This window comes from Mus caroli, chromosome 5 (genome assembly GCF_900094665.2).
Source record: "Mus caroli chromosome 5, CAROLI_EIJ_v1.1, whole genome shotgun sequence".
Taxonomy (NCBI): domain Eukaryota; kingdom Metazoa; phylum Chordata; class Mammalia; order Rodentia; family Muridae; genus Mus; species Mus caroli.
In genome coordinates, this window is record NC_034574.1 from 5,305,433 (window position 1) to 5,318,450 (window position 13,018).

A 13,018-nucleotide genomic window follows, 5' to 3' on the forward strand; every position below is an offset into this window, starting at 1 on the left:
TATCACCTTCACAGAAGACAGACTTCTGTGAAAGATATGGTGGCTAAAAGTCCATCCTGACTTTGTGTCCCAGCTTCTCTTTCTGTCTAGAATGCAAGACAAAATTAATTAAATTAAAATTCAGTTTCATAGCTCACCACTCTTCTTCATACAGAAGATAACTATCAATAAGGCTAAAGGATACACGAGCAGTCAGTTATAATAGGTTAATGCTACTAATTGCAGAATTCAAGCTAGTTCCTGCGTTTGACTTTTCTCCTGACAATGGACTGTCTTTTACAGATTGCTACGGAAGCCATTGAAAACTTCCGCACTGTCGTCTCTTTGACTCGGGAGCAGAAGTTTGAAACCATGTATGCCCAGAGCTTGCAGATACCATACAGGTAAGATGCCTTAAACAGTGGGCTCTAAGGAGATTTCCAAGCAGGACTTCAGTTTTCCAGATTGCTTTTGCCAAAGGCAGAGTGCACACGAAGAAAGTACTAGAAGGATCACTAGAGATTACCAAGAGAGAAATGAAGAGACCTGAGTTTAGTCAGAAGCATCTGTGACATAAACCTGTGAAGGCTGGTGACACATGGGAGGGGAGGGAAGAGAACAACTGTTAGTGCCTCTGGTATCCAGTTGGAATAATTATCCTGCTATTTGCTGTATTGGGTGTGTGTGAGAGAGAGACTATTCTCTATGGAACATGGAATTAGAGGCATTGTGTGATACATAAGGGTCTCCTGAGGATATTTTTAGTTCCTTTCTTTCCTCAGGAGACCTTTTCTTCTCCCTTCACCCCAGCAGTATCCATGAGGGCTCCAAAGGGTGACCAGGACATTAACAAGGTCAACCATGAGTCCCAGTTTCTCCACTAGGACAAGGGGAGAACTGGACCTTGTTGAAGTGTCTCCAAGCTCTGTTGTCATAGTCATGGCGGGCCCCCTTTTCTGGGAAAAGTTTCTAAGTGGCAAAGGCATGAACAGAGGTGATGTGTTCAAACAGGAGTAGGAAGGTCAAAAGTCTGTCCCTGTCCCCACCCTGTCTCTGCCTATACCTCCACACCCAAGACCCTTGTGGTTCAGAAATTCCTGGAATGCTAATCCTTTGTAGAGCCTTCCCTGGCTCCAGACAGGCAAGTGCTTCTTTCTTCCCACAGCTCAGTCCTCAGGAAGTCCCTCCAGTGCACNGATCACATGCAGCTCCTCTAGGTCCCCACATCAAGGACATGCNGGCTGCCCTGTCACCCACAGCTCGAGTGTGCTGGGTAGATGTGTTGGGAGGTGTCCTACTCTACAGGACACCAGTGTTGAGTGTCCCACAGTGTGGGAAAGGAAAGGACCACTCATTGCTAATGTAAAACAGGCTCTTCTCAGGGTTCCAGGCCAGTTATCTTCCATCAACCCACTGAGATGTAATCCTATATTAAAGATGAAGACAGCACTGATTCTCAGAGACAAGGCAGTTTCCCAAATTCACACAGCTAAACCAAAGGGGATCCAGCTGAATTCCTTAGAAGAGTCCACAGTATCTGTCATGCCTGCGTGCCTCACTGCCAAGCCACAACAAGCTGCTTGAATGACTGAGCAATGGAGTGAATCTGGATTGTCTTCTTTCCAGAAATGCGATGAAGAAAGCACACGTGTTTGGGATCACGTTCTCCTTCACCCAGGCCATGATGTATTTTTCTTATGCTGCTTGTTTCCGGTTCGGTGCCTACTTGGTGGCACAACAACTCATGACTTTTGAAAATGTTCTGTTGTAAGTATTATGTTCACATGTCTAATTTAACCCTGATAGTAAACTGAGGAAGAATTTGTATGGTGAAGTGTCATATAGAGCTGTGGGACCATCTCGGGGTAGGAGTATGCAGGCACAGCTGAAGCAGTCTGTGAGGCTGGGCTGAAGCACCTGTGGGTACAGGCTTTGGAGCTATCCTGGATGCAGGTTCTGAGGAAACATCCAGACTTGTCAGGATTCTGGAAAAGATATATATGCTAGGGGTAGAAGATAAAGTTAAGGAGTTTGGGAAGCAAAATGTTTTTCCTATGTGTACATTTGAAACTTTTAGGCCCATAGTTTTGGTAGTTGGAGAATGGGGGCATCCCAGGACCAAGGAAAGGGGAATAGATCTCACCCTCCGGAATAGAAGTGAGGAGGGAAACAGGCTGATTGACAGCACTTATCTGTAGTTCATTTGACCTGGATTTGAGTGGATTCCCTAAAACTTACAAGAATCTTATTAAGTTTACAAAAAAGATAACTCCTTTGGCGCTTGCATTTACTAACCTCAAGCACCTTCCATCTGAAGCATTTTAAAATTTCTCTTATATACCTTAAATCATGTTTCTATCACCAGTCAAGGTTTTTTCCCACCTTCTCTAACTTTCATAACTTGAAGTTACCAACCTCAAACTCCTTTCTAGACTCGCAAATGCTTTCTCATACTCTCAACCCTTGTATAAAGTTTACCTTTTCCTAACTAATCATTTACCATGAGACCCAGGTGGTTGATCACCCAGAGTGGTCATTGTAAAATGGGTTCCTTAAGACAAAGTTACTTCTTTCAGTAGTTTAGTCTTCAAGCTCATCGGAGATCTGAGAAGGATATATTATAATCTAAATGGCCTACGTATTAATTAAAATGACAGACTTGCCCATGACCTAGACAGCCACTCTACTAGATTCCTTTGCCGTGGATGGCTTAGTTAAGGACATAGGTCCCAGGGCAGGATCAGTCTTTGGCTGCCATGTCCAGCAAATCTGAGAGGACTTCTGTGGAGGAGGAACTTGGGAGACTGACCTTGCTTTGTCTTAAACAATGTGAGGCATGTCAGGTATCCTGTTTGTCCACAGTTCAGGCAGGGCCATAGGAGCTGGCAAGGCATCGGAGCAGTATTTCTCAGTAGTTATCATACCATGATCTAGGTGGAGTCCTTTCTTGTTGTGTCCTTATCTTCGTGGAGATCTTGACAGAGTCAGTGCTAGGATTTGAGAATCTCTGTCTTCTTAAGCATCTTAAGTTTAAGCATCCTAAGTGCTGTATTCAGCAGGTTTCTGAATGTCTGACCTTCCAAATGTGTGCCTAGACAGAAGGCCATGCTTTAGAAAAAGGTCTTATGTTCAGCAAGGAATAAAACAGCTCCTTTAAAAAGCTTTCTGACAGGGCAGCTAAGAGATGGGTGATGTGCAAACTCCTACCAAACCTGAAATATTAAAAGTAAAGAAGCACATATACATACAGGCACACAGACACAGATACAGACAGACAGACAGACACACACACACACACACAGAGAGAAGAGAGAGAGAGAGCACAGAGTGGGAAGGTTACTCAGAAACTAAAATCCCTCTTTCTCCTAGAGGGCTGTGTGATTTTGGTGGTGGCAGCAATGGTTTTGTTTGGTTTTGTTCAGTGTTGTATGCACCCTTGCATGAGTTGCTCTTCCATCACTTCCAATTACTCAGCTTGGATAAACAAAGAATTCCAGAAGCCCACAGCTCTACATAAACATGGCAGGGCCAGCCTTGAGCATAACTGACCAGCTTGCTCTGGTCAGCTGGAAGGGAGTTCTGCTGTCAGGAGAGAGACTGCCAGACTTTTGTCTTTGGAAGGAAGGTAAACAAGAAGTCAGAAGTTTGCCACTGCTATTTATCAGTGGTCCTTTTGCTCGTTTGTTTGCCTGTCAGGGATATGACTAAGTCCTAGTCTCTCAGAAGCTGGATAGATTTTTAAATGACAGTGGGTGCTCTAGATTAGGATTTCCCCTCTATGTTTCTGGGAACATTGAAACTTACACTTTGGTCATGGGAAGAGGAACCTGAAAGAAATCCCACTATGATATCACCAAGTATGCAGATTGTTGGTCAAGATTATACAAGAACTTTCTGAGCTTCCAAGTGGTGATGAGCCTGGCTAGACGTCCCTCTAATAATTTAGCATAGTCAATGCTGTGACACTTTGCATTGCAACCCAAACTGGATAAGCCTGGCTGTCTACTGTGCTAATACACCATTTCTCCTCTATTTAAGCATTAATATATTCTTGTGTTGAAGTTAATTCAAGATCAAAGATATTGATCTTCTAAGATATATATTTCACTGGGGGATTGTGTGATTATACCCAAAGGTCAAAGTGAGACACCCCTGGAACTGTGGTGTCTAACATCATTTTGCTTATTTTTTACCCCAATATTTCTAAAGTTACTGACACTCAAGTAGTCTCATGTCATAGTTTAAGAATGCAGTAGCGTCTTGAAAGTGGCATCATAGCTGTGTATTAAACAACAGCAACAGCCAAGTTCTCTTTGTGTGGCTTACGTGATTGCTAAGAATTGATCTCAGCAACACTGACTGTGCATTAGTGATCGCTACAGTTATGCTATGTAATAATCAACCACTAGACTTCAGTGACATGGAACTATAACCATTTATTCGCTTGAAGTCTCTGGGTCACTTCTCCTAATCTGGGTTGGACATAGTAGATCTCTGCTGTGGTCTCTGTTGTTTGCTGTGAGCTATAGGCTCACTGGCCGGGATGAAAAATACAAGCTAACAAAACAGATGCTGAGTCACAGGCTTGGAACGGGGAACAGTCATTTCCACTACATCCTGTCCATGAAGTTGTCTCACAGGGCCACTGAGGGATCAAAAGGTGGGAAACAAATTTGTACTTCTTAGATGGAGTTTAAGCAAAGGTCATGTTGTAAAAAGTTGAAGATTACAGGAGAGGCGAGCAGGGGCCATTTTGAATCATCTGCCATGCCTATGTAAAAACGTGAGGGAAGGGGGTTTGTTTTATCTTTCCACTTTATAACTGCAGTCACTCCATTATTATAGAAGTGCCACATTGTTAACATTGTAGCTATCACAGACTGTGCATACTTGTCTTCTGTTTTCCAGAGTATTCTCAGCTATTGTCTTTGGTGCCATGGCAGTGGGGCAGGTCAGTTCATTCGCTCCTGACTATGCGAAAGCCACAGTGTCAGCATCCCACATCATCAGGATCATCGAGAAAATCCCCGAGATTGACAGCTATAGCACGAAAGGCCTAAAGCCTGTGAGTTTGATGTCCTTAGTGGATATCTATCCCTGACTTCTCAGTGAAAAGACATGAAGAGGAAATTTAATAAAAGTTGTGCTTTAATGCTCTCTCTCTCTCTCTCTCTCTCCTCTCTCTCTCTCACACACACATATATATGTACTCTTGATTTAATCTAGATGAGTTGGTTTGAATAAATGTTAATACTGTATATTACTTTCATAAAACAAAGTTACAGGGACATATGACTATTGACCATTGTAGTCTAGGAGAGTACAATGATGTTGTATTAAGAATTCATGCTACACAACCATTATCTCTTTAGAATGAAGTCCAGAGATGTGAAATGAAGCTTAACATGACAAGAGCTCACTTTTCACCCCTGGTGCAAAGGGTTACCCCAATCCACCATTTTCAGTATTGTTGCAATCAAGCTAAGTGCTACTATTCTCATTGTAGAATATGTTGGAAGGAAATGTGCAATTTAGTGGAGTCATGTTCAATTATCCCACCCGACCCAACATCCCAGTGCTTCAGGGACTGAGCCTCGAAGTGAAGAAGGGCCAGACGCTGGCCCTGGTGGGCAGCAGTGGCTGTGGGAAGAGCACAGTGGTCCAGCTGCTTGAGCGCTTCTACAACCCCATGGCTGGATCAGTGGTGAGCACATTTTTATATTCAAAACATTTCAGGTTTCAGATCATCCGAGTGGCTGGATATGTTTAACCCTTGAACACAGGCCATGCTTTTTTGGATCCTAATGTAAAAGCCTCTGTTAAATAATCTGACAACCCAGGTTTTGTGTCCAGTTTATGCCAACTGTACTGGCCAATTTACCCAGCTTCTCTTGCAACATGCTGCCCCTCTGTTCTCTGTTGCAACCAGCCTTTGACCACCTATCTCCCTTGCCATGGTGAGACTTCAGCTGATGTTATAAGAGCTGACAAAACCCAAAGTAGCCAGAAAGAGAGTTGCAGGAGATGGGAATGGGAGGAAAAGACAAGAGTAGGGTGCATTTCAATGCAAAAGTACTTTGTAAGGGCACAGGCTGTTTAAGTAAGACGAGGACTGAGGCGTCAAGATACAACATACAGCAATCCGGGGCTCATTTCCACCACCCTACTCTCAGTGAAGTGTTGTGGGCAAGCTGCTTAGTCTGGTTGACAGATGGTTAGAGAAGGATGTGGAGATTTAAGTGATTATGAACTATGAAGATGACCCAGGGCGGGGTGGGGGAAGGAGGAACAATAGCAGGAATGGGAGATAAGACAATACTACTGACATAGAGGGCGTGCCCCATGGTACAAGAAAACAGGACTCCCAAAGTAAGATGGACACATTGGGAAAGTGGGTAGGGACATGGGGGATGCCATTCTCTCCCCTCAACTAAAATGGTAAGTGAGTAATCAGGTTTCCACATTCAGCAAAACTTTGAGAGCCTGTCAGAAACTATCTTAGGTGCTAGACATGAGAGAGAAATCTTGTAGGTGGTAATGAATTTAAATGATTATAATGAAAGAGAGGGATAGAAAAGGAGTCAAAGAAGCAGAATTTAGAACAGGGACTCTTTATTATGTATGTATTTAATTATGGCTTCTCAGACTACATAACAACCACAGAAGCATTAGCAATGGCCCATAGCTCCAAGGGGCCTTACGGCCTTTTAAAAAGCTATTTCCTATGAGTTCTGATTTCATGTTTTAATTTTATCACTGAAATTTTAACACAGGACTAAGTAATACTTCCCGTACACTCAAAATTAATGAAATGTTGTCTCTCAAACTCTGACTAAATTCTCAATAAATATAAATAAGTAAAGTTTTTATTAAATATATTATTAATTTTTTTGTAAAGAGTTGTAAGGTTCAAGTGTTGGTAGTTTATGCCTATAATCTCAGTATTTGAGAGGCTGAGGCAGGAGAATTCCCGTGAGGTAAAGGCTAGCCTGAACTACATTGTAAGGTCAGGCACAGCCTGGTCTACAAAGTAAGACCTTATCTCAGAGTTGTAGAGGTAGTGTGTATATATATATATATATATATATATATATATATATATATGAAAATATAATGATTAACCCATTATTTTATGTCAACTAAAAGATTAACCAGAAAGTCTTTTCTTTAATCTCGAAGTAACCCCAAGAGTTTTAGTAATTTTCGATCTATGAACCCTTGCTTTCAGTTTCTAGATGGCAAAGAAATAAAGCAACTGAATGTCCAGTGGCTCCGAGCTCAACTGGGCATTGTGTCCCAGGAGCCCATTCTCTTTGACTGCAGCATCGCAGAGAACATCGCCTACGGAGACAACAGCCGGGTCGTGTCTCATGAGGAGATTGTGAGGGCAGCCAAGGAGGCCAACATCCACCAGTTCATCGACTCGCTGCCTGATGTATGTACCTTGGGCCCGGTAGTTAGCAGCTCCTTTAACATATTCTGCGATGATCTACACCCCATTCTGGAGATGAGATCCAGGACATTGCACATAGTAATCAAGTGTTCTACCACCTAGCTATATTTCCTGGCCTGTCATCAGAAACCTAAAAGTCTGTTGCCCAAAGGTAAAGAAAATTATCAAACAAAGTATATCATACTAACATAGAAGCATTTATCCATACTTCTTATCCTAGATAGGGGTTATGCTTACCTGTCAGTGTGAGAAAGAGAATATTAGACATATTCAAGTATAAAAGACAGGAATTTTTTTAAGACATGAATTTTTGAGAACTGGAACAGTCATTTAGTTTATAAGCTTGAGTGTCTGCCTGTTTCAGGCCAGGGGATACGTCTGAGCATCTTTTCCCAGGTAGATAGGCACCATCTAGCCTGCACTGTGGGTTCACTGCTGCTGAAGAAGCAAACATGGTCATTCTGTAGCCCCTCAAAGATCCAAGTATCACTCTGGAATCAGGCCAGACAAGAGTTCCTCGCCTGTGCCAGAAAGAAGGCTCTGAATAGAGCCAAGTCACTAGGATGGCTATGGTATTATATGATTTATAACTGATATCCCATCCATTGTAGGGTCCCAAGCCATACTCAGAACTGACTTGGATTTATACCAGGATTTCTCCCCTGACCTGTTGTCCTATAGACTTCTCAGTGTTCCTCCTCTAAGTTCATAAATTGAACTTCTCACCTTCTTGTGTACCTACTTGGGTCTTATTTTGTTCATGTGTCTTACATAAGTGATATAAACTCTTCCATTATCACTAGTTCTGTTCATTATTATAGGAAGTGCTCATGATAAAATAAGACTTGGTAGCCTCAAAGCAGCCAGTCAAGCTTGACCACACCAGGAGGACCAGACTTTTCCCTGAAACTCTTGTTACCTTTATCTTTCTCACAGATAAATGCTCCGTTCAAGCATATCGCTGGGAGGAGGCCTGTTCCCTTCTTCTCAGTGAAGTCCAACCATGAATGATTAACTCTTTTTGAGGCTCAGCCATTCAAAGTACAAACCCCTGTCACTGTTTACTAATAAGAGATCCCGACTCTCACTCAAAGCCGGAGTGTAAATCACCATCACCTTGGAAGTTGTTAGGAATATAAATTATCAGGCTCTACCCTAGCTCTGGTGAAGAAGAAAAATTTGACAGAAAAGTCCAGGACTCCGAGACTTAAATCCCAGATGAGAACTGATACAGGCTACAACACAGAGCCACCATAACTATGTCTCTTAAATATATTTTGTCCTCTGGTAGTTGACCATCAAAAGGACCACCTCTGGACTTCAATCTTTCTGTTACTTGGGCACTTCTGTGGCCATCGGGATTCTTATTCTCAGTGTTCGAGACCGACTCTATTCTCTAAGCATCTCTTTGTGAATGACTGCTCATAGAAATTGGCTTGCTTTGCCATAGTCTGTTTCCTCTGCCATCCAGAATTAATGAACACTGTCCTTAGAGGCCCCAAGAGGATCTCAGTCCCTGCAGTCTGGACTCCACACTCACTCAGAGTAGGACACAGAAGAGCTCCTGCATTCTGAGGCAAATTTGGGACAGAACCTATATCAAGCATCTGCCCAGAGCTTGCCAGGGGCTTTCTCTACAAATAGGAACCTTTTCTGCCACCATAGTACAAGGACTCTCGAATACAGCAAATAAAAAGAGAATGCAGGGTTTGGAGAGATTAGTTCCGTCACTTAAGTGCTTGAAGTACGACCATGAGGCCCTGGGTTCAATCCTCTGCACCCAGGCGAAGAGTACGGTGGGGTAAATGAATGTAATCCATGTTCTGGGGAGGCACATACAGGAGGGTCCCTCAGAATTCACATCTAGTCAGTCTAGCTGACTCAGAGAGCCCTAGATCCCAGTGAGAAGCCCTATCTGAAGAAAAAATGCAGTTCCCAAGTTATACAGGCATGTACACACACATACAGCCGCGTGCGCAGGTGCGAGCGTGCGCACACACGCACAACACACACACACACACAATGATTACTTATATATAGAGCCTGGTTTTAACAGTCAAAATGCAGGTATAAAACATCAAAGCCAACATTTTTGCTATAATCTTAACATATTAAGGCTCAAAATTAGGAAAATATTGTTTCCTCATTGTGTGTGATGCCATATCTTATGCACGCCTTGTAATCTCTGTCTCACATCATTCTGACCCATTAGTTAGTAATGGCTGCATACTGTGGGGAAAAGGACAGGAAGATTTCTGAATGGAACATAAAACAAAAATTTTTTGAGGACTACTTGACTTTTCAAAGTTAAATATTAAAGTATAGTTTCTCAATATCTATTAAATGTATGGAATTGTTGATGATAGCTCATAAAAACAAAGACCCAAATCCTATCATTCAAAGAATTTTTTCTGTTTTTTAGTTTAAAATACTTCACAGGGTAGGAGCTGCAGGTTATGAATAAGAGAAGCATTGATAATAATGTACGACTATTTAAATTTCCTGCCAACCCTGTCCTAAATGTTATGAAACCAGAGGCTGAAAGTTAACACCATTGCACTCTCCCTACACTAGTAAATTTTGGTTTAACTCACACTAAAGCGTATGCACTTCAGGGAAATATTTTCCAGACAGAAGAGAAAGCCAGGGAATAGCACACCGAAGACGGAGACAGCATCAGTTCAAGGCCAGCCTGGTCTCTGCAGTAGGTGTGAGATTTCCCTGAGATGTATAGTGAGACATTATTTGAGGAGAGTGCCAACAAGATGGCTCAGTTTGATCCCCTTAGAAAGATCTAACCATTACAACTTGCCCTGTGAGCTCCCCCCAATAAATAAAATGTAAAAACACATTAAAAATAACAGGGATATTAAATCTACCACTTTAGAACTTTTTTGTTTTGTTTTTTCCTATGAACCTGTTTTTTAGAACTTTTTTGTTTTTTTTTTCCTATGAACCTGTTTTAACCTAATTTAGACCTAAATTTTATTTTCTAATCACTACATATTATGCATATATATATATATATATATATATATATATATATATACATATGTACACACACACACACACATATATATATACATATATATATATATATCTTAGAATTGATTTTATACTTGGATTTTGACCGTTAAATCCATGTTCTACATTATATACTGTGTTTTGTTAGAAAATTGTATATTCTGTGTTCAAACTGCATTTTGTACTTTGCCATCAGCTCTATTTTCGTAACGACCAAATTCCATTCACAGAAATACAACACCAGAGTAGGAGACAAAGGCACTCAGCTGTCGGGTGGGCAGAAGCAGCGCATCGCCATCGCGCGCGCCCTCGTCAGACAGCCTCACATTTTACTTCTGGACGAAGCAACATCAGCTCTGGATACAGAAAGTGAAAAGGTACTGATTTAAGTTGGGCTCTTTCTCTGCCTTAGAAGCCAACACGGCTCCAGATACCTGATTGTTGCTGATGGTGGCTCCCAGTGCAGTTTAACATGTCTGCAGCTGGAACTTAGGAGACCTTCAGTGATAAGAGGCAGGTTAATCATGGACCCTGTTTTCCACAGTGCCCTCCTACAAGCTGCATGCTGGCAGCAGTCTGCTCCTGCAGGCAACATCTCTGCAGCAGCCTATGGGGTGCTGTAGGTGAGAGTTGGAGGCTGACAGTGCCCTAAGACAGCCACTGCTGCTGCTGCCTTGCAGCCTGAGAAAGGTTAAGAGTTGAGCTATCTGAAAGGCAGATGGTCAAGAGATGTTTTCTACCTGCTATGATGGCTTTGCTTGGTGCCCTGACTTCCTGCATGTGCTGGAGAGCTGGGTTGGAGGACTGCCTTGAGGGATGTTGTGTGGAAAGGCACATGAGTGTTTTTAAATGGTTGGATAGAGTGTACTTACTGCCTTTAGCACAATATTAGATTATCTCTGTCACAGAACTCATGCAAATTGAGGATTACTTCTTTTCTGGTATGATAGATACCTTGGTTTCTAATCTCTGCTTCATTTCATTGTTGAGGGACAGAATGTACAAATCCTGGGTCTGGTTATGAAGAAAGAATTATAGGAAGAGGCCTGTTTTTATCATTAATTCTTTGGTGCAATTGTGAAACAGGTTGTCCAGGAAGCACTAGACAAAGCCAGGGAAGGCCGCACCTGCATTGTGATCGCTCACCGCCTGTCCACCATCCAGAACGCAGACTTGATCGTGGTGATTCAGAACGGCAAGGTCAAGGAGCACGGCACCCACCAGCAGCTGCTGGCACAGAAGGGCATCTATTTCTCAATGGTCAGTGTGCAGGCTGGAGCAAAGCGCTCATGAACTGTGACCAAGTAAGATGTTAAGTATTTTTATTGTTTGTATTCATATATGGTGTTTAATCCAAGTCAAAAGGAAAACACTTACTAGAATAGCCAGTTATCTATTTCCTGCCACAGTGGAAAGCATTTAATCTGGTTTAGAGTCTTCAGAGACTTTGTAATTAAAAAAAACAAAAATAGATACAGCATCAAATGGAGATTAATGCTTTAAAATGCACTATAAAATTTATAAAAGGGTTAAAAGTAAATGTTTGATAATATATACTTTTATTTATACTTTCTCATTTGTAACTATAACTGATTTCTGCTTAACAAATTATGTATGTATCAAAAATTACTGAAATGTTTGTATAAAGTATATATAGTGAAAGTGAGCATTCATATTTTTGAGTTATTTTGCTCAAAATGCATGCGAAATTATATATTGTCCCAATTGGAATATTGTACATAATTTTAGCCTTTAAAAAATGGTCCATTACTGGGGGGGGGAGGGGCGTCACTCAATGGGTAAAGTGATACTCAGACATGAGCACCTGAGTTCAGATCCCTGCCACCTAAGTAAGCAGCAAGGTGTGGTGTGTTTGTAATGCCAGTGCTAGAGGCAGAAACAGGCTCAGTGGCTGGCCAGACAGCCTAGCCAACATAGCGCGTTCCAGGTTCAGTGAGAAAACCTGTCTCAAAATCAGAGGAAAAAGCAAATGAGGGTGTCAGACATGTGCACACATGCAAATGCCATACATGCAGAAGTATGTGCACACACACGCACACATTAACCAACGACTAGTAAGGAAAATGAAGGGGGATAAGAGGGGTGGAACTGAGACAAAGGAGGGCACCTGGATGAACACGACTGAAGGACGTTTTGTACACATATGAAAACGTCGTACTGAAACTCACTACAATGTATACTTAATATATGCTAATAAAATATTTTTAAAAGAAAAAATATCCATAATTGTAAATAAGAGGATCTTATAATTAAAAGACCCTAAGGATTCTAACAGATAATGGTTATGTAAGTATGTGGGGCAGTGAGCTGTGATAGGCAGCCTGATTGCCACCCTCCAAAGCTTTCTGGACAACCTCAATTAGCTTCGACCCTGGCTCCCCTTTCCTACAAACACCCTTCAACCCCCCCTTCAACCTCCTGAAAGGAGACAAAAGTCCCTCCTCCCCAAGAACACCGTTTCCGGAGCCAGGCCAGGCTCTAAATTCTGTCAATGCAGCCCTAAAAGGCATGGCTCCTGCTAGGCATGACACAACAATACCT

General features: G+C 42.0%; 1 protein-coding gene across 1 annotated transcript in view; it reads left to right on the forward strand.

The window, feature by feature from the left end:
• The window catches only part of Abcb1 (ATP binding cassette subfamily B member 1), a 158,361-nt gene extending 145,620 nt beyond the window's left edge, over positions 1-12,741 (forward strand). Inside the window, exons 23-29 of the mRNA XM_021163577.2 lie at positions 283-383; positions 1,606-1,746; positions 4,888-5,044; positions 5,486-5,683; positions 7,208-7,414; positions 10,687-10,833; positions 11,543-12,741. Of these exons, the coding sequence (XP_021019236.1) occupies positions 283-383; positions 1,606-1,746; positions 4,888-5,044; positions 5,486-5,683; positions 7,208-7,414; positions 10,687-10,833; positions 11,543-11,749 (1,158 nt within the window). The 3' untranslated portion in view covers positions 11,750-12,741. The remainder of the gene's footprint in view (positions 1-282; positions 384-1,605; positions 1,747-4,887; positions 5,045-5,485; positions 5,684-7,207; positions 7,415-10,686; positions 10,834-11,542) is intronic.
• Positions 12,742-13,018: the final 277 nt, after the last annotated feature.